Source organism: Pelmatolapia mariae, linkage group LG14 (assembly GCF_036321145.2).
Source record: "Pelmatolapia mariae isolate MD_Pm_ZW linkage group LG14, Pm_UMD_F_2, whole genome shotgun sequence".
NCBI lineage: Eukaryota > Metazoa > Chordata > Actinopteri > Cichliformes > Cichlidae > Pelmatolapia > Pelmatolapia mariae.
This window is the reverse complement of record NC_086239.1, coordinates 27,177,884-27,200,620: the sequence shown is the minus strand read 5'-3', so window position 1 is coordinate 27,200,620 and position 22,737 is coordinate 27,177,884. Positions and strand designations below refer to the sequence as shown.

The 22,737-nt window shown below is 40.4% G+C and overlaps 1 protein-coding gene across 2 annotated transcripts in view; it reads left to right on the top strand.

The window, feature by feature from the left end:
* The window catches only part of cadm1b (cell adhesion molecule 1b), a 167,068-nt gene extending 147,086 nt beyond the window's left edge, over positions 1-19,982 (top strand). The window contains exons 9-11 of one of the 2 annotated variants that reach the window (XM_063493581.1): positions 1,375-1,425; positions 16,350-16,478; positions 16,650-19,982. In XM_063493581.1, coding sequence (XP_063349651.1) covers positions 1,375-1,425; positions 16,350-16,478; positions 16,650-16,768 — 299 coding nt within the window. In that variant the 3' untranslated portion in view covers positions 16,769-19,982. The remainder of the gene's footprint in view (positions 1-1,374; positions 1,426-16,349; positions 16,479-16,649) is intronic. The other variant, XM_063493582.1, reaches the window with a different exon arrangement.
* Positions 19,983-22,737: the final 2,755 nt, after the last annotated feature.

Here is a 22,737-nt window from a genome sequence, read left to right as displayed (position 1 = left end):
CATGCCTAAATACATTGAGGTACTGCCATGTGATTGGCTTGGACCATTTTAGGTTTGTCTGGTTTGAAGTTTGGAATTTAAGTTTCATTTTTACTTACTCTTTTGCTTGTTTCATTGGTTCTGCTCAGTTAAGTTTAGGCACAAAAACTTTAGCACTTGTTTAGGAAAAGATAAAGGTTAAAATACATGTTCAGTTTTCTGGGTTTCCAGGGTGCTGTAGACGCCTGCGCACATTTTACAAGCAGTTTTTCCACGTGGCAGTTGAAGGCGCAATTTTTAAAAGCCAAGTGTATGATTGTGTATTACGATGGTCATCCCCAGCAAGAAAAAGCAATGTCGATTCACCAGAGGATGACTTAATTCTCGGAGTTTTCTATCTCAACAATTACTTGATGGTTTGTCATTTAAATTTAGTTCAGACACTGCACCTCACCACCACCCTGCACCCCCCCTATGTCTGGTCAAACTAATATGACAAACATGGTAAAAATGTTACCTCTGAAACATCAGCATGTTAGCACTGTTGCTTGAGCATGTTAACATGCTGATGTTAGCTTTTACATCACTGCTTTTGCTTGAAGGACAGGTTCACATTTTTCCATGTCTGTATTAAAACACCAGTCAGGTGTCCATACGAACATGAACACATGTTTGTTTGCTCTAATCTTCCGATGACTCATACTGGTCCGTGCTGGATTTGCTACTTAGGCGTTTCCAGTAAAATAAATTGAGAACAAAAGCAGTCCCGATTTTTGCAAAACAAAGTTCATCTTCTGTGCCCCGTCTTGAATAAGAGGCTATCCTCTAAAGTCAAATTCTTTTAGAACCCAATTTCCTCCTTTTGTTTCCTGGGCAGTATTTCTCTGTAGAGCTGCAGCAGATGATTAGTTAGACAAAAAGATTTCATACCTAAAAAAATGTGACTTTGAAAGGTGCTTGATTGATTTTGATTTAACTGACATTGGTAAGGCGCTGTAAAAGTTTTCTTTCTTTTTCATTTTGCTTTTTCTTGTGTTTTGCAAAAAAAAAAAAAAAAGTACCAAATCACTTAAATTGATTGGAGAACTGCTGCATTAGGACCAGTAAGAAGAGGATGAATTAACAGTGCAAACAATGTTTAAATGTTCGCACGGGTGCCTGACTTTGTACCTGACTTCTGTTTTAAGATAAACTTTAAAAGTGTTGCTCTGTCCTTGAACCAGTCTCAAAGCTACGGGCATGGCCTTACAGTAACTCACACAGTAGCTAAAATGTGTGCATGTCATAATTTTTATAGTATAGCTTTTCATCTTCAATGACTTTTGTCTCTTTCTTTACTCTTGTCTTTCTTTATTTCTTATACATGTTCTTTATTTTTTACTCTTTTTCATCTAGATGCTCCCACTACTATCCCCACACCCACCACCAACCCAGTCAACACGCAAGGTACTGTATGCCCCCACTGCTGTCCCTCCTAATAGTCGTGTGTGTGTGTGTGTGTGAGAGAGAGAGCGAGAGAGCCTGCATGCAAGTGTGATAAGATGTTTGGAGAGAGCGAGAGAGTGAACGCTGGTTTGTACCTACAGCTAAGAGACTGTGGATGGCCAGTTTTAATCAGATAGTGCTGCTGATAGGTGACAATGACAACAGGCAGTGCAGGGCTGCCAGAGACACCTGTCACAGGCTTTTCCAGTCACATGATCTTGATCTGAGAAAATTTAGAGACTCCGCTTTGCTGCTCTGCTATCTTATCAGCATCTGCAGCTATATCTCAACCGGCCCATCCATCATATTATAATGCCCTTTACATCTCCTCTACAAATGCCAGTCACATTTTGCCTTTGCGAGGCCGAAAAACATCAATAACTATTTTCTCAAACACATATGAACTCAATGAAAGGCAGTTCATTTGCAGTGTTTTTAGCAGAGCACCCTTTTGGCATCATCTTTGTGCTGGATTCTACGCTTTGATTTACCCCGGCTGAAAAAATAAAAAAAAACATTCATTTCAATATGAACCTTTTTTTTTTTAAGTTTTGCTATTATTTCAAAAGCACCGTTAAGGCTAGACAGATGGCGAGGCAACCTTGGGAGCTGACATTTGGATATGCCAGAATGTGACATTTCAATACAAAAACTATCCTTAAAGAATAGATCAGTTTATCAATAGCTACTTTAGAGTTATGTCAATTTTCCTCTTTTGTTCTGACCACTCTGCAATTCATAAAGTCATAAAAAAAGCAACTCTGGAGCGACAAAATGCAACCAATAAGCTTGCAGAGTGCAACAAAAAGCTACGGTAATCTAAAGAGGGGGATGCTTCCAGACAGCATTCATTTATACACTCATTGGATCACTCACCTTTCAGCAGTATTTGTGTGCATTATTCATTCATTTATTAAAATCAGGGCTATATTTGCGAGGTCTCCTCCATAAACCGCTATGACACAGCTCTTCCCCAGAGCAAGTTAAGAAATATTTCCTTATGTGTCTTCACTATCTGCAGTGCTGCATGTCAGTGATCACACTGCATGGTTACAGCCTCATTTCAGCTTTCTGACTCTTTCTGGGCGTGGCAGAGTCACAACAGGAAGTTGCTTTGCAGAGCTGTGCATTACTCTGCAGTTTTCTCTAAGCTCTTCTCCTCGGAGTTACTCTGCTGCAGTCGCCTCTGTGTTTTCTGTTGTAACATTCCAGTAATTTCCGAAAGACAGGCTTGAAAAGAGGATTTAACGTGATTTATGCAGTACATGCTGGGAGGATGTAATTGAGCTTTCTTGCAGTTCACTACTCTTCTAAATACCCTGTCACAGGGGCAATGCTAAGCTGGCTTGCGGTAGATTGGTTTGCGCTACCTTAATCAGCATAACAGCAAAGTAAAGCATTTTCCTCTCTCCAATAAAGTATACAGAACAATTTCTTATTCATTCATTTAGACTGGTATGACTTGGCATGGCCACCACCAGCTGTAGGGTTTTTTTTGTAATCAGAGGCAACTGAACTTCTTTAGCTACTGTATGTGATCCTTAGTGATTTTAAAGGTACAGTACAGTAAATCTTTGGTAGCATCTATTTTGTTTTAGTTTGGTAACATTATTTTAGCTACTTTAGTTGCTCACATATCCTTGTAGTGTTCCTTACAAAACCAAACATAATTATGTAGCTTACAAACTGATTAAAAACTTCACATAATTGTAAATTATAAATAACTTTGCATAACTTTGCATAGTTTCATAGTTTCTCTGCCAGAAGGCACTCTGCAACTTTCCTGTTAGCAACATGTGTTTGATCGAAGCAAGTTGTCAATGAGCAATTGACAACTTGTTGTGACATTGAAAGAAGATTATTTCTAAACTGCCGTATTTGTCTGATGTCATATTATTTTAGTAAAGGCTAATGAATAACTAAACATCACAACCTTTAGAGAAATATGTTTATGTTTCATGTGTCTATTGGATTTTTAAACAACCGACTACTGTTATTGGTATCAGTCTTAAAAATCTAACATGAGTCAAGCTTTGGAAGTGCCTTAAACCTGCATTTGTTTTAGTGGCCACCAGAGGGCGATATTTTGGGTTGCAAAACTTTGTCTTCGGGGTTGCCTTCGGTACTATCGATGGCTGTGAACGAACAACTTTCTAATTTGACCTCAGTGAACAGTTTGCTGCTGAGTTTATGGGCTCGGTCACTCATGTAAAAAAAAATGAAACAAGAATTAGGCTCATTTTGTAAATTTGCATCGTACTTTTCAGAAAGAAGGGTTATCCAGAGTATGCTCATTGGTGGAGTTGGAGTTTAACAGCCTGAGCTACTCTTTTGTGGTCATGTCCAGGGGCGTAATTTCCAGTGGGGTTAGGGTGTTTGTGGACCCCCCCCCCCCCCCCCCCCCCCAATAATCAGACCCAACGAATATAACCCCCCCAATAAAATTATGAAGCATCTTGCATAAATAGGCTGTTGATTTTCTTTACTCATTTCAGGTATTACCAGCAAAATAGTTGCATGTTTAACACTAGAAGTCCCAGAGAAGAGCCATTTGGCTTTTCTACCTATAAAACCCACCGTCGAGCCAAATGGCTGGTAGGCTTTTAGCTAATATCCTTAATCACCTGTGAACAGCTGCTTTTGTTATGTAAATAAGGTGGGGCCATGCTGAACCACTTGGAGTGGTTAGTTTCCTGAGCCACAAGGAAACTTGTGTTTCAGTTTGCCTTAGGGAGAAATCAACACACATGGGTGTATTTCCTTTGTTGCTGAGATTTATTGATAAAACAGTACAAAAAAACAAAAATAAAAAAACAACCATTTGTACACATATTTACAAATAACAATAAAAAGTGAGTGAGTACATTTCAACATTTTCAGCAATCACTCACAATCCTGGCACTGCTATGGTATCTGTAGTCTGCATTTACCACATGTGTATCTGTAGCAGTGAACACATCGCACAGTGGCATGATTGTTCTTGCATTTGTGTTTGACCTGACACGTGGCTCTTTTTCCAGGGCTAGGTGTGGAGGGTTGTGTCCGAAGCAACTGTTCTTTTCTTGCCTTCTTCCCAGCCATATGAGAGTTAGCCAACTCTCTTGCAAACTCCACCAGGAAGTCCACTCGTCTTTCCTGCGTCCCGTTGCATGCTTGATACAGCACATGTGCATTCAGTGCTGCCATGTCAATCATGTTATAGAACACGGCAACTGGCCAGGGCCGTGTTCCTCTGCGGACCGTGTACTCCCGCACCATCTGGTCCATCACATCCACGCCACACTTTGTGGTGTTGTAAAGGGTGACAGTGTTTGGCTTCCTTTTGGTGGTGTTATCAGTCTGAACCACGCTGTGCATGCTGCTAAGAATATAGACTGTCTTCTTCCGTTTGGCCGCATACGCCGTCAGCGTGGCAGCAGTGGTTGAAAATACCTAAGAAATAAGATAAATTGTTATTTCCATAGCACTTTTACACACAATGAAACACATAAACATAGAACCACAAAAGACCTGCAGCCTACCTGAGTGGTGAATTCATTGCGATTTGTGTATCTAGCGGATTGAGGAATTTCCCGGCGAATCTTGCTGACTGTGCCGAGGATGGTGGTTTTCCGTCTAAGAAGTTTTTGCGCAAGTGAAAGCGATGTGAAGAAATTGTCCGTGGTAACATTTCTGCCCTTGTCTAGGAATGGTTCCATCAGCCTCATCACTACATTTTCAGACAGTCTCTCCCCACTGGGACAATTGGGGTCCTTGCCAAGATATGTGAGGACATTGCAAATGTACTTGGATTTTAGGTCGCAGGCCACCCAAAACTTGATCCCAAACCTGTCAGGTTTACTTGCAATATACTGCAGGAAACAGCACCGAGTCTTTGATGGGAAGAGCTGTTCATCAACGGTGATATGTAGACCAGGGTTGTAGCACGTGATGCAGTTGGTGACAAATGATCCCCACACACTGGAAACTGCAGCGAACTTATCAGTCTTTGCTCGATCACTGCGGGTGGACCTGTCATCAAAGCGTAGGTGTTGCATGATGTCTTGGAAGCGGTTACGCGGCATAGTTCCAATGATCTGTGGGTTTCCCAGGTTTGCTGACCAGCAGTCACGTAGTGATGGAACCCTAGTACCCCCCCGCAAGATCAAGATCTTTGATCAAGATCAAGATCAAAGACTCGGTGCTGTTTCCTGCAGTATATTGCAAGTAAACCTGACAAGTTTGGGATCAAGTTTTGGGTGGCCTGCGACCTAAAATCCAAGTACATTTGCAATGTCCTCACATATCTTGGCAAGGACCCCAATCGTCCCAGTGGGGAGAGACTGTCTGAAAATGTAGTGATGAGGCTGATGGAACCATTCCTAGACAAGGGCAGAAATGTTACCACGGACAATTTCTTCACATCGCTTTCACTTGCGCAAAAACTTCTTAGACGGAAAACCACCATCCTCGGCACAGTCAGCAAGATTCGCCGGGAAATTCCTCAGTCCGCTAGATACACAAATCGCAATGAATTCACCACTCAGGTAGGCTGCAGGTCTTTTGTGGTTCTATGTTTATGTGTTTCATTGTGTGTAAAAGTGCTATGGAAATAACAATTTATCTTATTTCTTAGGTGTTTTCAACCTCTACTGCCACGCTGACGGCGTATGCAGCCAAACGGAAGAAGACAGTCTATATTCTTAGCAGCATGCACAGCGTGGTTCAGACTGATAACACCACCAAAAGGAAGCCAAACACTGTCGCCCTTTACAACACCACAAAGTGTGGCGTGGATGTGATGGACCAGATGGTGCGGGAGTACACGGTCCGCAGAGGAACACGGCCCTGGCCAGTTGCCGTGTTCTATAACATGATTGACATGGCAGCACTGAATGCACATGTGCATGCAACGGGACGCAGGAAAGACGGGTGGACTTCCTGGTGGAGCTTGCAAGAGAGTTGGCTAACTCTCATATGGCTGGGAAGAAGGCAAGAAAAGAACAGTTGCTTCGGACACAACCCTCCACACCTAGCCCTTGAAAAAGAGCCACGTGTCAGGTCAAACACAAATGCAAGAACAATCATGCCACTGTGCGATGTGTTCACTGCTACAGGTACACATGTGGTACATGCAGACTACAGATACCAATGGCAGTGCCAGGATTGTGAGTGATTGAAATGTACTCACTCACTTTTTATTATTATCTCTAAATATGTGTACAAATGGTTGTTTTTGTAGAAATATTTTTTGGTTTTTTTGTACTGTTTTTATCAATAAACCTTTTGGAGATTTATTTTCCTGGATGATTGAGAATGCATCAAGACGAACACAAAATGAAGTTCACAGCTTTTAGCAGTTCCCCCTCCCCACACACAAACAAAGAGGCAGTTTGCAGTTAGAAATCCGCAATCATTCACACACCCCCACTCCCCTCCACAATTCTCAGGTAACGACCCAATTTACATATGAATTGATGCTAACAGACTAGCCAAGTTAGCTTCCACTTGGCTGACAGAGGGTTAGAAAAGCCTGGGACTTCTAGTGTTAATCATCTGGGAATTTACCCAGATTTATTTATTTATTTAGACAGAGATCTTGACCCCCCCCAACGCTCAGTGCAAAGTTACGCCGATGGTCATGTCCTGCTTCAAAAAAGGATTTCCCATGGGTGCTGTCACAGTAACTATGTCCATTATTTTATTCTCTCTGTGAGGTTACAGTCGGCCTTTGCATGGACTTTTTAATAAATATGTAGAGACTGAGAAGATTCACTTGGACAGATGTATTCAATAAAATAAATAAATACATAAATATGTTCTGTTTAAGAAAGTCTGTGAGACGTACACTTTTTTTACTTTCAACGCATCACAAACACATTTTATGACTAGCAGGGGTTCAGATTACCATTTTGTGGGATGATGAAGTGTAACAACCAGCATAAGTCCACATGAGAAGGCAGGCTTCTCTGCCATTACCGTCTTTGGCTATGGCCTCACAAACTGCCCAGCACCTTTAAAAATTACTCTAAGGTGGTACCTGGTGCATTAAAATGTGATGCCAAAGGGACTAAGCATCAGTATATGAGTTGGGAATGAGACCAGGTATGTAGGAGGATTTCTGAAAGCTGTCAACCAACTCCTGCCCCTTTTTGTGGATCAAAAACATTGAAAAAATGTTATTTTGCTTGGTAGACTTTTTTATTTATTTTTAAAATATTTTTTTGGTGATGTTTTTTCCCCTTGGTGAAGCCTCAGAAGCGTCACCCCCAGACCTAAAGCACAGAAAGTCACAGTTGTTTGCCTTCTGTGCTGTTTCATGTTCAGAAAGTTTCACAGGAGTTCATTTTTTCAGGTCTTCCAGTGTCTGAAAAGATGCAGAGAGTGTGTGTTTGTGTGTCTGTGTCGACCACCGGGGAGAGATAAGTCACTGCTTGAACTTGCGCCAGACATATCGCGCTAAATGCACTTAGTATGTGGCTGTTTGGGAGAAATTCATTTTAGTTTGAAAGGAGAATGTTGTCTTCAGGATGGACAACCGACATTCACAGCATCACAGAAACAAAAAAAATAGTATGCCTCTAGCATGCTGTCAGTGGGTGTATTTTTTGTGGGCAGAGGGTCAGAATTTATCCAGAATCTCCAGCTCTGGAGGAATAAAGGGAGTCTGTGGCGATAATGCTCCAGCTCGTCAGATGCTCAGAGATGATCCAAGGCAGGGACATCATATCCTGGCTAAGCCTCCAGTAACCCACCCCCTCCCTTTCCCCCAGCTTGCTGAGAGGAGCCAGAGGAAGGACATGGAACAGGGAATTATCTTGTAGACTTGATTGAACACACCCTATGTTTCAGCGTATCTGCAGTCCAGGGTAAATTGTTGTTTATCATGCTGCAGCAGAACCTCTGCTGATTAATCTGTAGGACCAAAGGAAAGGCGGGAAGGAGGTTGGGGTTAATTTTTTATTTTTTGTTACCCATAATTTTACACTTTCAGCTCGATATTCTCGCTGAAAATTGTTCTTAAGATTTGAGTTGATAAAAATGTTAATGCAGTCATGTGAGCTTAAACAGCGCCAGCTTCTTCAGCTATACATTCATGCTATAATAGCTTGTTGCTGGGTGTTGTTTAACCTGAAATGACCTGCAGACACTGTTTGGAGAGGAAAAAAATCTTTAGGTTGCAAACGTGACTAGAATTATTCACTAAATAATAAATAATTTATGTAGGATTACAACAGAATTAAACACAATATTTCTTTCGCTAACTAAACATGGCTTTGGGTTGTTATGAGTTAAAGGTGGATTTCTTAAGTCTTCATCCTCCTGGTTTATAGAAGGTGCAAAGCTGTAAATTAGCTGCCAATAAGCTTTGCAAGTAAACACCACACTGGCTTCTATACAGCACCCTTTGGACTTAATAATACTACTAACAATAATGTAGGTTTATTACGTGCTTGGTGAAGCTGTCAGGGATTTATAGATCTTTATGACTTTAACATGCAGCTGCACTGAATACAAACATGACTTCAGGGCCCGACCTGAACACATGGGTTTGTCTTTTTTTAGTGAATAAGTCACGCAATGTAATGCCAGATAGTATTTTAGGAATCCATCTCTGGCAGGTTTTCAGACATGTTTTCCAGCAGTTTAGTCATTGACAGGTTTTCCACTTCTGTTTAGTCTTGGGAGTCAAGTCTTAACTCCTGTACGCTATTGACTTCAACAAAGACTGTTAGGAGTGCATTTAGTATTCAGCATAATTAGTCATTAAACATTTACCAGCGTTGTTTTAACTCTCGCATGTATCATTTTTTTTCTTTGAAGTATTTCATTGGAAAAATTAAAGAATCATTGAGAAATGCTAATTAGTTTTTGTCTCGCATTTGTTTACTCTGACTCCCAGTCGCATTTGTTTTTTTTCCCTTCCTGCCTTTTTTAAAATTATTTATTTAAAAGAGTTATTAGAAACAGAAAAAACATATATTTTAATGGTCCATTTTAATTGGTCTCCAGGGAAATGGTTAGTATGCCAACCCACCCTGAAGTTAAAAGGCTACCTCATGCCGTGATAGATAGATAGATAGATAGGTATGTATGAAATGATTATTAGGACTATTCTTGGCACATTAGGGTTTCAAGGCTGAATGTTATGTTTCAATGAACTCACACTGTGTCTTCGTTTTCAGCTGATAAAGAGCACTTTTGTGGACCCTCGCCTTGGTCAACTCTAGCAAACTCTAGCAAAAGAGAAAGGATTTGATTATTTTGTCAACCTTTTCCATTGCCTTGATCTTAACTGAGGTGAAAGCACACAAAACAGAAAGGATGAAGTGTCCATGGGTACTTCTCCCTATTGTGTGCAAAAAAATTTGCCAATCTCAAAAGATACAATAAACAGGGAGGTTAAGTTCAATGGCATAGCTTCCATTCAGCTTCAGTTTTTATTAGTTGCAGTCAGGCCTTCACTTGCATCTGAGCACCTCTGTTAAATGTCACTGTTGGATTGGTACATCTTCGAATCATTGTTTGGGTTATTACAAAAGACACGGGGAATCTATTTAGTGGGCGAGCATTGACATTGGAATTCAGCTGAGGACAATGTTGTGCTCTATTGACGGTCTGCTACAACAGCAATACAAAAAAATGATTTGGTGGAGATTGCCCACGTATGCTCATTTCATTACGTTCATTTCCTTTTCGAATGGCAACAAATACAAGAGCTGCGGATGTTAGCAGTTCAATGCTGTAAAAATGGCTATTGACAGTCCTTAAGTTTACTCTGCAGCAATGCTTCATTGTCCTGCCCTTGTCCTGGAAATAGTTACTCTGAGGCTCTATTCAGTGCAAGTGAAGGTTTTTTTTTTCTTTCTTTTTGGTCTGTATCAATGCACGAGAGTCATTGTTTCAATTATATCCATGTAATTACATCTATAAATTATAATACGCGTGTGTGTTGGGTTGAAGCATGTGTGCTGAAATTCCTCATTATGTGAGTGGAAAACTATTAAAAGAAAAAGATGGGAAGGCTGAAATCATGTGTCCATGTAATCAGCCCGGTGACAGGCCTGCAGCTGTGATCTCTAACAGTGACAGTAGCAGTCAGATAGGATGCTCTGTTACTGACCAGAGAGGCAATTAGTCATTCCAGTACAGAGCTGGAAAGGTGCGACTGTAAAGCATGTGGTACTGGGAGTTCAGCGGAGCAGATTTCACCACCGTGCAGACACAGGCATCAGTTGCAAATCCTCTTTATTCCCCCATAAATCCCCACGGCTGTGCACATCCTGTCAGGACGCCTGTGTGGGCATGTCAGCACTCCCCGACCGAGCCGTGAGCAGAGCTGTGCTGGCGGTATGGACACCAGCCACATTACAGACATAATCAAATTCTACTTAATTCAAGTGAGGCCACAAAGGCTGCTTTAATAATACTGCCTGTCATTTGGAGGTTTTTTCCTGCTCCTAGCACAGTCTAGTATTATAAATATACTGAACATGTATGCCCGGAAGGAATCACAATCTTGATCCTGGATGTGCTGGAGCAGTGAGTGACAAAGGCATCATCACAGGAATGTGGACGAATGATAGTAATGTTATTATAACACTTTATGAGGTAAATCTGCTCCTGCTGAAGTCAGATCAGGGTCAGACAGAGATCAGCATTTCTGGAGATGAAACCTTTTTACTGTTTATTTAACGTTGCTATTCTACAATGTTCTGCTTACTCAGTCTTTCATGTGAGCGACATACAACCTTACAAGATCACAAATGAGGTGTGTCCGTAATTTGTGACATGCATACAGGATTCACTGTTGGCAGGTTAAGTGCTAGCTGTAAGTAGGAAAAGAAGGTTTCCTAGTAATCACAAGGTAGCGCATTCCACCTGCCTGCATGTCAAAACATCTTTAAGTAAACACTAAACTTGATTGGCTCCTGATATTTGGTACGTGTGTGTTTGGATTAGTTAATAAAATGTGTATGAACTTTTTGGTTTCTTCTAATCAAGGTTGAATTATTCTGAAGCATTCAGCAGCTTGCTGGAATCAGTTTTTTCAGTTTATTTCATTTGGAGATCTGCTCTGCAGGTGTTAAGCCACGAATTTAATTCACAAAAGGCCCTTTTGTAAAAGGTAGTAATGTTATTACAGTTGCATTAGAGTATTGTGTGAGCAGGTGTTTTTTAATCTTTTTACAGAGATCTTTAGTCAGGAAGCTCCTCATCAAGTGATGATGAGCCAAAAAATTAAACTTTTGTATAAGTGTGTCATTTTTAAATGGGTTAATCCAGCAATTCACTGTCTGGCACTTATCTATCCACAGGTGGCATTTGTTAAATTGCTGTTAAAGTCTCAAAAAGTCTTGAATTCACCTTTTGTGAACCCAAAAGAAGCCTTTTGGTTCCTTTCATCTGAGTTAGATATGGCCACCAAATGTATGTAGCAAAGTAGCAAAGGCTGTTTATTGTCAGAAGCTGCTGGCATCACAGAGATAAGCACAAGGTGTCCTTTGGCATTGGTTCTTATAGGAAGGCTGGAGGTGTGTTGGTGGCTTTAGTCACAATTGTCTCAGCCAGGAGATTTTTCAAAGTCACTTACTGCATTTAGGGAGGTCTGTGCTTTGTTTTCAGTCAGCGATTAGCTTCAGTTTTAACCCTTATTTGATGATGTTCAGGCACCACAGCTAATCTGTGGTTTGAGGTAAATATCGTCCACAATGTTAGCCCAGCACAGAAAGAAATAACACTTCAAAATATGCTTCATGGCAAGGGGTCAAGCGCTCATGAGTCGACACCAAAAGATACCTAGTATCTCTTTGACAAAATGGAAATATTTGGTTTCCTCGGAGTGAAAACTGTGTGGTTTATTCTGACTTTTAGCCTCTGATTTGATTGCTTAAAAAACTTCAGAAAACACTGCAAAAAAAGCAAAAAGTAGCATCTTACCAGCAGACCTACCCTGCCTGATAATAGAGAAGAATTCTGAAGACAGAGTAGTGCTTCTCACAGGTACTGACCTTTCTGTTAGGAATTACCTTAAAATGCACTTCAGACATTTGTGTTCCACTGCATTATTTTGCTACTGTTTGATTATCTCCTTGCAAAAAGCTGCAGGCTTCATTATCTATTGTATGTATACTAAATTTAAGACCATGTTTTTGCAGAACATCCTCTGCAGTAAGCACAGAGAGATAAAAATAAAAACTAGTGTTGAGTAGTGTACTTAATGCAGGCAACATGAAATGCAACCAACCATAACAGCTGATACTGTAGGTATTATAGGATTTTTGGTTTCTCTCTGACATTTTTGTGATAGGTCTCGGTGCTTACTCTGGGCGAATTTTTCTACCTGTTAAATAAAACTCTCCCTCGGTGTGCAGAGGCGGCTGAGACCCTGCATGTTTCCTAGTGGATGTGTCAAACGGAAGACAGCGGGGAGCAAGGTGAGGGCAGCAAGGTGTGGGGTGGAGAGTGAGCGAGGGAGGGGAGAGGAGACAGGACGGTTCGCAGGCCATTTAGTGGGTGCATGTTCATTAGCATGGAGCATGGGCTGTTCCCTCTCCTCGGGGAATGAGCCGCGCTATCTGACATCCTCGATACAGTAAACAAACTGCACCTTGCACATCCCTGCTTCGCACACCCCAACGCACAGCAACGGCTTGCTCTGTGAAGACGAGTCCATTTTAAGAGAGCGCTCAACTGAAACACAACTTTTCTCATTAATTAGTTTCATTGTAGCTCCGCTGCTAAGATGTCCCGGTGCTAAGTGAACGCAGCTTAAATAAGGTGTTGTTTTTTAGGCCGAGATCTGCCCGCGTCGCTCGTCTTAGACCCTTCAACTCGACTTATTACGCCCTCGCAGCTTTGAGAAATTCTGAACTCTCCGCTCGTCTTTTATCAAAATCATTCAAGTTCAGAGCATGACTAGTGAGATTGATGGAAAATTGAGCTGCTCCCTCATGCAGCAAAGAACAGTGGAGCCATTCCCTCACCCGCCACTCCTCCATCAGTCCAAATGTGCACAGATATAGACTATTGATAAATGCCTCTGAACTATTCTGAGACTAGAAATTTAAAGGCTTCAAATTTTGCCATGTTCTTCTGTGGTGCACGGATAAATCTGGCTAAGTGCTAGACAGTGATACTCTCTGACACCTGAGGCAGCCACGTATTTCTCTGCATGGGGACACCGGGCGCCAATTTATCTCCAGACTTGTGTCTATTTCTGATGATTGAGCTCTATAACTTCCAGAAATGGCCTCTTAAATCAGACTGTATTTTACAGTGTGTGAACCCTCGCTGAAATTGCAGACAGTGTCTACTGTTTCATGGTGAAATAACTGTCTTAAAACATTTTTCAACATCGCTCACTCAAGGGGCAGCTACATCAGCTATCGAAGCGCTAGAAATATCCACGTAACGAGCTGGGTTCAACAGTGTAACACCACAAATGTATGCTTAGACAGAAGTGTGACTTTTCTAAACCTGCTCAGAAAATAGATTAGATATTTTTATTAATTAAATGACTGTTTTAAACTCCCAAGCCAGCCCTAGTTTCTTTATATTTTATTTTCAATGAGCCAGATTTTCTAGTAATTTTATTAAAGTCTTGAGCGATCGTTCTCCAGACTTTCTGATGGTCTCACTCACCAAACTTGAACCACTGTTGTGTCTACATACAACAGACAACTTTGTTTCTAGCAGCCTGTCACAAAAATGCATAATTTGTTCCCATTTCTTAGTTAAATCTATGAAAAATGCAAAGATAACACAGTATGACAGGAACAACAGTATATGACAGTGTTTGTGCACCAGTGATTCCTAATGAGACTTGGCATATCTCAGCGTGGTGTGCGCTGTGTCCTTAAAAACCTGGACAAACAGAGGGCAACAGAAGGAGTGGCAGGCCTAAACTCCCTACAGCAGATTAATAGTAAGTCGTGTCCTTAAGAAATAGAAAAAAATCCAGCAAAACCCTCACATAGGACCAGATACGTGCATCTGGCCCTTTTGGACACAGGGAGAAAGGCTAATGTCTTATAGAGGCTAAGCCTACTCTTGAAGCCACTGAGGTGTTCATTGGCGAGGGTGATGCGATGTCTCTGGTATGAATTAACTTATTAAACTTGATACAGTCCAATAACTTCAGCCTTACTCATCTTGTCCTTTAGATTCTTTATTTCCACGATTAACATAGCAGCGCAGGGGTTACAAACTATTTGCCTGCTTCGATCAAAAACACATCTGCCACTAATTACGGTCATTCAAAAAGTGACCTCTAGTGGCGTGCATAAGGTATCAACCCAAAATCGGCTCCTACAGGTCTTATGGAGTGATGAATCCAACATTTGACATTTTTAGTTGAAATCATGGTCAATATTTATGGAGGAAGTCAAGTGAGAGGTGCAACAGTGAGAGTCTGCAGCCATCTGTAAAACACGGTGGAAGCCCTGTCATGGTTTGGAGCATTTCAGCCAGAGGTATTGAGATATTCCTAAAACTGATGGAATTATGAATGCAGAAAAATACAGTCAGATTTTAATCCACCTGGAAAGTATCTGATTGACAACAGCTTCATTTTTCACACTGCCAATGTAGTAAAAGCATACTGGGATAGAAACACACAGTGGCACACTATCAATCACAGATTAGCCTCCCCGGAGTCTGGACCTCAAGATCATTGAAGCAGTGTGGGATCATCTTGATAGAGAGTAGAACAAAAAGGCAGCCAACATCCAAAGAAGAGCTTTGAATGTCTTTCAAGAACCTGGAGATCTATTCCTGAAGACTACTTAGAGAAATTAAAAGAAAGCTTGCTTAGGAGAGTTGAAGAATAAAGCTGTTCATACCAAATATTGACTTTCAAGCTTGTAGTAACAGTACAGAAACTATATTTCTGTCTTATGTACGGTATTTGGATTTTTTGTTTGCATGTTTCAGTAACTGCTGCACCTATTTCATGCTATCCTAGCAAAATATAAAGAAATAAAGGGTGGGCTGAGACTTTTGCGAGGTACTTATTCACTCATTCTTTATCTATGCTGCCCTCATGTCTGTACATGTTACATTCAGGAGCAAGTTAACTTTGCTTAGCACAAAGAACAAGTTGCCGCAGAACTCAGAGAAGCAGTCTGGCACACAGTCCCTGTAAATTCACAGTACTTGAATTTGGTTAATTAGTGGAATTTTGTTACCGTAGGCCACAGTAGCCCACCCCCAGCCCCTCATTTACAGGCTTTATGCTAAGTTAAACTAACAGGCTGCAGCCTGTAGCTTGTTATTTACCATGCAGTCACAACGGTGATATTGATTTTCTCATCTAACTGTTGGCGAGAAAGCCCGTCTGCCTATTCCCCCAAAATGTTAAACGTCAGTGTTAAATGTAATATGTGAATGGGTTTGGGTTTGAATTTGAATTAACAGGTGCTTAATTTTAAATGGTTTTGCGGATAACTGCATTATAATGCCGCAGATACAGCCTGGAAGGATATTGGTGAGGAACAATGAAACATTGCTCTGAGCAAAAAGCATCAGTTTGGTTATTAGCAGGCTGAATCAAACTAAACTGAAATGATTTATAGCTTATTTTAAGGATGTTTAGCAACATATTGTGAACAGTTTACCTTCTTCTTTGGACCAGCTTGTGCTGTTTTATCATCTATTTTTCATTGGCAAATAACATAAGCTTGCTTTTTTCCTCAGCAGCTTTTTCAAGAGTTTCCACTCTGTGGTTAGGTCATGCTAAAATGCTCTGAGACAAAACAAACCAATTTCGTTTATTTTGGCAGCCTAATGATATAATAGCCACAGCTTCCAGTGCTGTCCACGTCTCTGTGAAGGTATTAGTTTTGTTGCTGCCTGAGAGGGTTTGCTGATCATGAAATTATTTACGGTTATTGTCCTCTTTTTAGACTCCAGAGCCGGGGAGGGGGCACCGCAGAAAATTGACCATGCTGTCATCGGAGGAGTGGTTGCTGTGGTGATGTTTGCCATCCTCTGCGCGCTCATTGTTCTTGGTCGATACTTTGCCAGACACAAAGGTAAAGCACCGGCAGGGCAATCATACTTGATCATGAACACATCTTAAGCGTTCAAGTGGGTTTTTTTGTTGCTTTTTCTTTGTTGCCGATGGAGTACAATGGGATTGAAGTGAACAAGAGAATGACGAGGTGGAGGCAGCATGCAGCTAATTTGCGTGCGCTCTTTTGCAGGAACTTACTTCACGCATGAAGCCAAAGGGGCGGACGACGCAGCCGATGCGGATACGGCCATCATCAACGCGGAGGGGGGACACAACAACACAGACGAGAAGAAGGAGTATTATATTTAAACTGGACAGGCCAGGAGAGACGGGTGGGGATGCTGGTGGTTGTGATGGTGGTTGTGGTGGTGCTGTAGGAGCATTGTGTCTAACTCTGATTGGTTGAAGATGACTTGAAGGCAGGGAGGGCAATATTTAAAGAGAAGGAGAAGAAAGAAAAAGGCGGGAAAAGTTGGACTGACATGGTGGCCAAGTGGTAAGAAGAAGAGGCGTTGCTGAGTGTCCTATTCGACCCTTCCTGGACAGCTGGGGCCTATTCTGTACAGTTCAGTTATTTTACAGACAATTTTGTGCCTTGTTCTCTTTCTTTTGTTTGTTTCGTTGTTTTCCCCTCACACGCCGGTTGAATTGGATTCGTTTTTTTGTCTGTTATCATGTACTCCACTTGATCTTTTGTTGCATTTGGCTTCGTCTATGTGTGCCGCAGCTAGCTTTGAGCTCATGTACCCAGATACAGTGTGATGAGCCTGCTCCTCAGTGCTTTTTTCTTTTTTTTTTCTTTTTTTGGAGCAATCTACAGAGTTCATTAACTGGAATACGGTGTCAACACATTTCTCCCCGCTGGGTCAAAGTCCAACAGTGCCTGCAAGTTCATCAGAGGCCCCCCCTCCTCCCCACATTCCCTCGTACATGCAGGTCTGATTGGGTTTCAAGTATTACAGCGCAGATTTCCCTCAGCCCCTTTGAGGTCAGGTTCACTGTGTCGATTACTTATATAACAGTCGTGAGTAATTTTGCTCATCATAGAATGTATTTGTACATGAAGGTGATGTAAAAGTGGCAACCAATCTTTTGTGGTTTCTGACGATTAGTCGCTAAGAGGCTTTTGCCCAACTCCACCTACGATATCTCGGCAGCTGTAATGTGCCATGATATACAGTTCTAAGTTCTATATAGCCATTTCTGTCATTTCTGATTGGAATACATAAATAATGAATCTATAGTAGAGAGAGAATAACTCTACACAATGCCTTTTGCTAAGCTTCAGATAAGCTTGATGTCTCTATGATAAATAGAAAACTACAGCCAACAGCCAGCTAGCTTGAGACTTGGCTACCTTGAGCTTCACTGCAGCTTGTAAGTGTAGCTGATTCTACCCCTCTCCAGTAGTTATTGACCCAAAAGACTCTGTTTGCAGGTGTTATTATGGGTCAAACTTTACATTCACACATACACGCCTTACACAAAGTAGGTCCTGCTACACTGATCGTAACATTTTATTTAAAGGTATTCATTAGCTGTTGGTATACCCTGCCATGTGTCTGTGCGCTTTTGTTTTAAATATGACATTTGTCACCTTTTCATACCACCCACGTAGTCTACCTTGGACCAAATATAATAATTATAGTGCGCTTATACAGTATACAGCAAGTATAGCTTGTGTAAAGCAGAGAGCTTTGCAGCGAGCTTCTCGCTAAATAACTGACTTTATTTGATGGCACACTATATTGGCCAGTTAACTGGGAGATGTTAAAAGGCCTTGAGTTATTAATTTTCCAAGGTTTTACCCTTTTATTTGCCGTATCTAAGGGAAGAAAGAATGTTAGGCCTTCAGTGTTTCCTGCCCATGTAAAATATCAAGGCACGTCTCTGTCAATACAGCACGTGAACAAAAAATTCACAGCTTTTTTTTTTTTTTTTTTGCCCTTACCCATACACAAGTATTGCTGCAAATATGAATGAGTTATATTTTCTTGCTGTGTGTTTAGACATTTCACCTTTGATAACTTGCGAGGGCTCTTGGCCTTACAAGTTATCAAAGATTTGCAGATAGCTTTAGACTTGGGGGAAAGATAATTTTCTTACTGTCATCCTGCAGCCACAAACCTTCACAGAGGAAGCGTCTACTGTTAGAAATTTCTCTCTTTTTGTTCGACAACACAAATCGGCAGTGTGCACGCGGCGCGCGCTTCATGCCTTTGACTAGAAGAGGAAAATCCGTTTGGTAATTAGCGAGTGATTTCAGTGTATTGCCTAAAATACTGGAGGAAAAAAAAAAGAAATCTGTAAATGTATTATGAAAAAGGATAACCACTGCCTTAAACCCACCTCTTGATACTTATCATTATAAAGGAAAAGACTGAAGGACTTAATTTAGTGCCTTCTCCTTTGATTTTGAGGCATATGGTTAGTATCATACAGTATCCTCATGTACACTCTTACAGTATACCTTGTATATATCCGTCCTTTCTAACTTACAGGGCCAATACTCATCCCAGTCGTCTGTCCGCGCACCATAGAGCGGCATCACAATTACAACCTGCAGCATAAAAAAGCTGGAATGAGTTTAAAGCTGGAAAAGAAAAAAAGTATTGGCAGCTTCCACTGACTAGAATGTTGTATTCCAGGATATAGTACTTGTCTTAATTAATGACCACAAAAAAAAGTGTTATTATCTCAGCTTCACTTCATTTATTATTTATTTGGATATTTTCAAGGACAAGGCTCTGTAGTACTGTATTATCAGAGAGGAATACTGTACTTAAAGCTATAATAAGCTACAATAAAAGTAACTTTTCTGGATTGTAGTTACAGTGTCATGGAAACAGTTATGTGCATGACCTTTTTGTTTTCTGGGATTTGATATTTATCTTAAATGGTGATTGCTGCTTTTAATGGGGCAACGTTAAAAGATCGCCGGAAGCATCATTCTAATTCAGTTTTTGATTTTGTTATTTTGAAATACTTGATATTGAGTATGTTTGTTTTCACTCTCTCAGGTTCATGAGTGTTAATAGTTGTGTTTTTTTGCATCTCAGGTAGAATGCAAATTTATGGCCCCAAGTATATACTGTAGTACCACAGCTATTTGAAAAAGTAAAGAAACCACAGGATGTACATGTTTTTCTCAGTTGTACAAGTTTATGTGTTCTTAATATGGTGCACTGTTACAGTAAACGTTAATTATTTTGCATAGACCTAGTTCACAAAGAAAGAAAAACTAGATTTGTTAAGCAGACAAAAATGATGTACAGTCAGTGTCAACAAAATCACGATGATGTTCATGAAACCTCTTCTTCTTCCTCCTCCTCCACTGTAACATTTTGCTCATGCAGTATCGGTTATTTAGTAATTATAGGATGTGACCACAGACAGTCAATCAAGCATCTGTTTGCATTCATAGATGAAGATGGTGTATTTACTGTGACATGAAGTTTTATCAACGATCTGTAACGTCTTGGATATTTGGATGAACTTTATGTTTAAAGCCTGGGGTGGCGGCGTGGGGGTGGGTCGGGAGCAGGGTGGGTGGGTCGCTTGTTTTATAACCCCACAATGGTTGTTTATGTTGTTGAATCTTAAATTTCTCTCTATTCCCAGGTGGCATATTTTCTTTTGTGTAGTGAAGAGGATGTTTCTCATATGGCCATGCATATTTTGTATTGGTTCACGCCAACATTTTTACAAAAGGAAAAAAAAATCAGAAGAGTACTTGTCTTAATAAAAAGATATCAATGTTTAAAGTGGTGTGCCGCTGTGACTTGATCAAAAAACATGGTTTCACTTTGTAGTCTTGTCCTGCTCTGAGACGGCGCTGAATTTATTAACTCGTATCTGTTGTCAAATTCACTCCGCCTGTTTACCATGCTGAATATATTAGATGGATTGAACCTGCCTGCCTCATCCTGCGCTGCTGATACTCGTCAAACTCACAAAGGAAGAAAGGTCTCGCGTCGAGGCAAAAATACTGTACAGATGTAGATTCATCGTGGGTGAGCAGCAGCAGTGGCAGCAATCTGATCTCCCATCAGTGACTGACACACGTGGCGTGGCACAGATAGAGGCGAGAAGTGTTTTAAATGACACGATGACTGACATCGACAGGCTTGGGGGCCCCTGTTAAGGGTTCCAGCTGAGCATGTGGATGTTAGTGATTTTGACAAATTGATAGGCATTTTGAGGAACAAGACCTTATTCATAACCATAAGCTATTCTGTCATCATAATTCTGTCAGTGCCACCATTTCCCATTACTTTAAGTGATCCATCCCAGGTAAAGGTCAATAACATTATTCAAATTTTAATGGGAATAGTTTAACCTTACAAACCAGCCACTTTTCTCCCTTACTCATACAATCACTGCAATATAATGCTTCTCTCAAAGAACATTAGCCGTGTATTGATTTTTTCTGTGTGAAATATGGCAGATTATGGGATTTTCTCCATATTTATTCTCGAGGTTAAGCCGTCTAAATTAAAGGCAGGTAGGGCGACTTGCTGGTTGTCTTGGTGATGTTTCAGTTAGATGCTACTAATCCCATTTAAATGTTCAATTTTAATTTGGAATGACATGTTTAAGTGTAATTAGCACAATGGGGAAATTGAGAGTGAACGAATGTCTAAGCATGGCTTGTTTAGTTGGGTAATTGATTGATTGAGATTGATGGCATGTAGCACTTGGCTTGGATGAGGTATAATTAAATGATGTGGGATTAAATAGTGGGTGAACAAAGGCAAACGCAACAGGCTGCACACTTGTCTCCCTGTAAATCACTCCTGTTTAGCACAAATACTTTTTTTGTCAGATTATTAGCAGGAGGACAAATCCAATCAGAACGGAAACTTTTCAATTGCATTTGTTTAATTCCTTATAAAGAGCTCAATGTCTGTTTTATACTGCTGTACGATTTCTTCAGGTGACTCAGGCCATATATATATATACACACACACACTGTGGGCTGTATCACCCTTTTACATTCTGCAGGAAATTTGTTAGAACATCACAATTTTTCATCATGTTAAGATAAAATCATCACTATTAAATAATACTGTCAAACAGTGGCGAATTCCCATGAGCCACGGCCCTTTGTACTAATTTCCTTAAAGATTATGCAAACAGCATAGAAGGAAAATGTGGAATTTATGCAAGAGTCCGTATGTGCAATTATGTAGCGCTGGAGTAATTTTAAGCCCTTTAGAAGGAGACATGTTCTGATTTTAAACAGTTTTAGTGGATATTGTTATACTATTTGTTTTTTCATTTTCATTTTGGTCAATGGATAAACCATTTATTCATCATGCTAAATATTTCAGCTAACATTTTAGCTAATTGACCGTGCATTATTTCTTATCTTTTTCAGCCATTTACTGTATTAACAACTAACAACATAGCATTTAATGCAGTGTTTGGTCTACTGTGACTCATTTGTTTTCCCTCATTATGAAACACAACAAGCAGTGACTCAATATGTGAATATTTTATATACTTTTGATCTGAATTTACTTTTTTTTCTTTTCTTTTCTTTTTTTTTAACTCAAATTAGCTGCAGAACTGCAAGTGATTTGGTGAATATAGCTGCAGAAGCTGGTGCTAGAGTATCTGGTTATAATGTAAATGGAAACACAAAATAAAACATTAAAAAGTAATAAAGTGAGAAATGCAGGAATAATAAATAAAAAACTGGGGAAAAACATGTTTGAGGTGTGACTTAAAGAACGTGACTGACTTCACCACTTTGTCTTAACCATATACTGGATAGGTATTATACACCCCACTCCTCCCACTGAGGCAAATCCTGCCATTGTCATGTTGCAGACAGACATTCATGGTGTTCTTTGGCACCTGTGCCTTTGTACACCAGTGGCACCAATACTGGTAATTGTCCTCTTTTAAGAAGCAACAAAGTCTACATTATAGGGTCAAGACAGGAGAATGCGATTCAAGGTTTTCATACCATGCTTTGCTTTTCTTCCACCTGCTGATTCCTTTCCTGTTCACTTCCTTTTCATTTACTGATTAAAAAAAACTAAAAAAACAAACAAACCACAAAACAAAATGAAAACACAATCATTTGGTTAGCTTTTGAAAACACACCCCATCCAAAACATGTTCTAAATTTATACTTACCCATTGTGTTTAAATGTGATGCCCAGGGGGTCTTTTACAAACTGCATATAACAAGCTGGGAGGGAGGGCCTGTTTAATTATAGCCATATACCTTGTGTGTCACAGCACAGATGCCAAAGGGCACCTTGGTA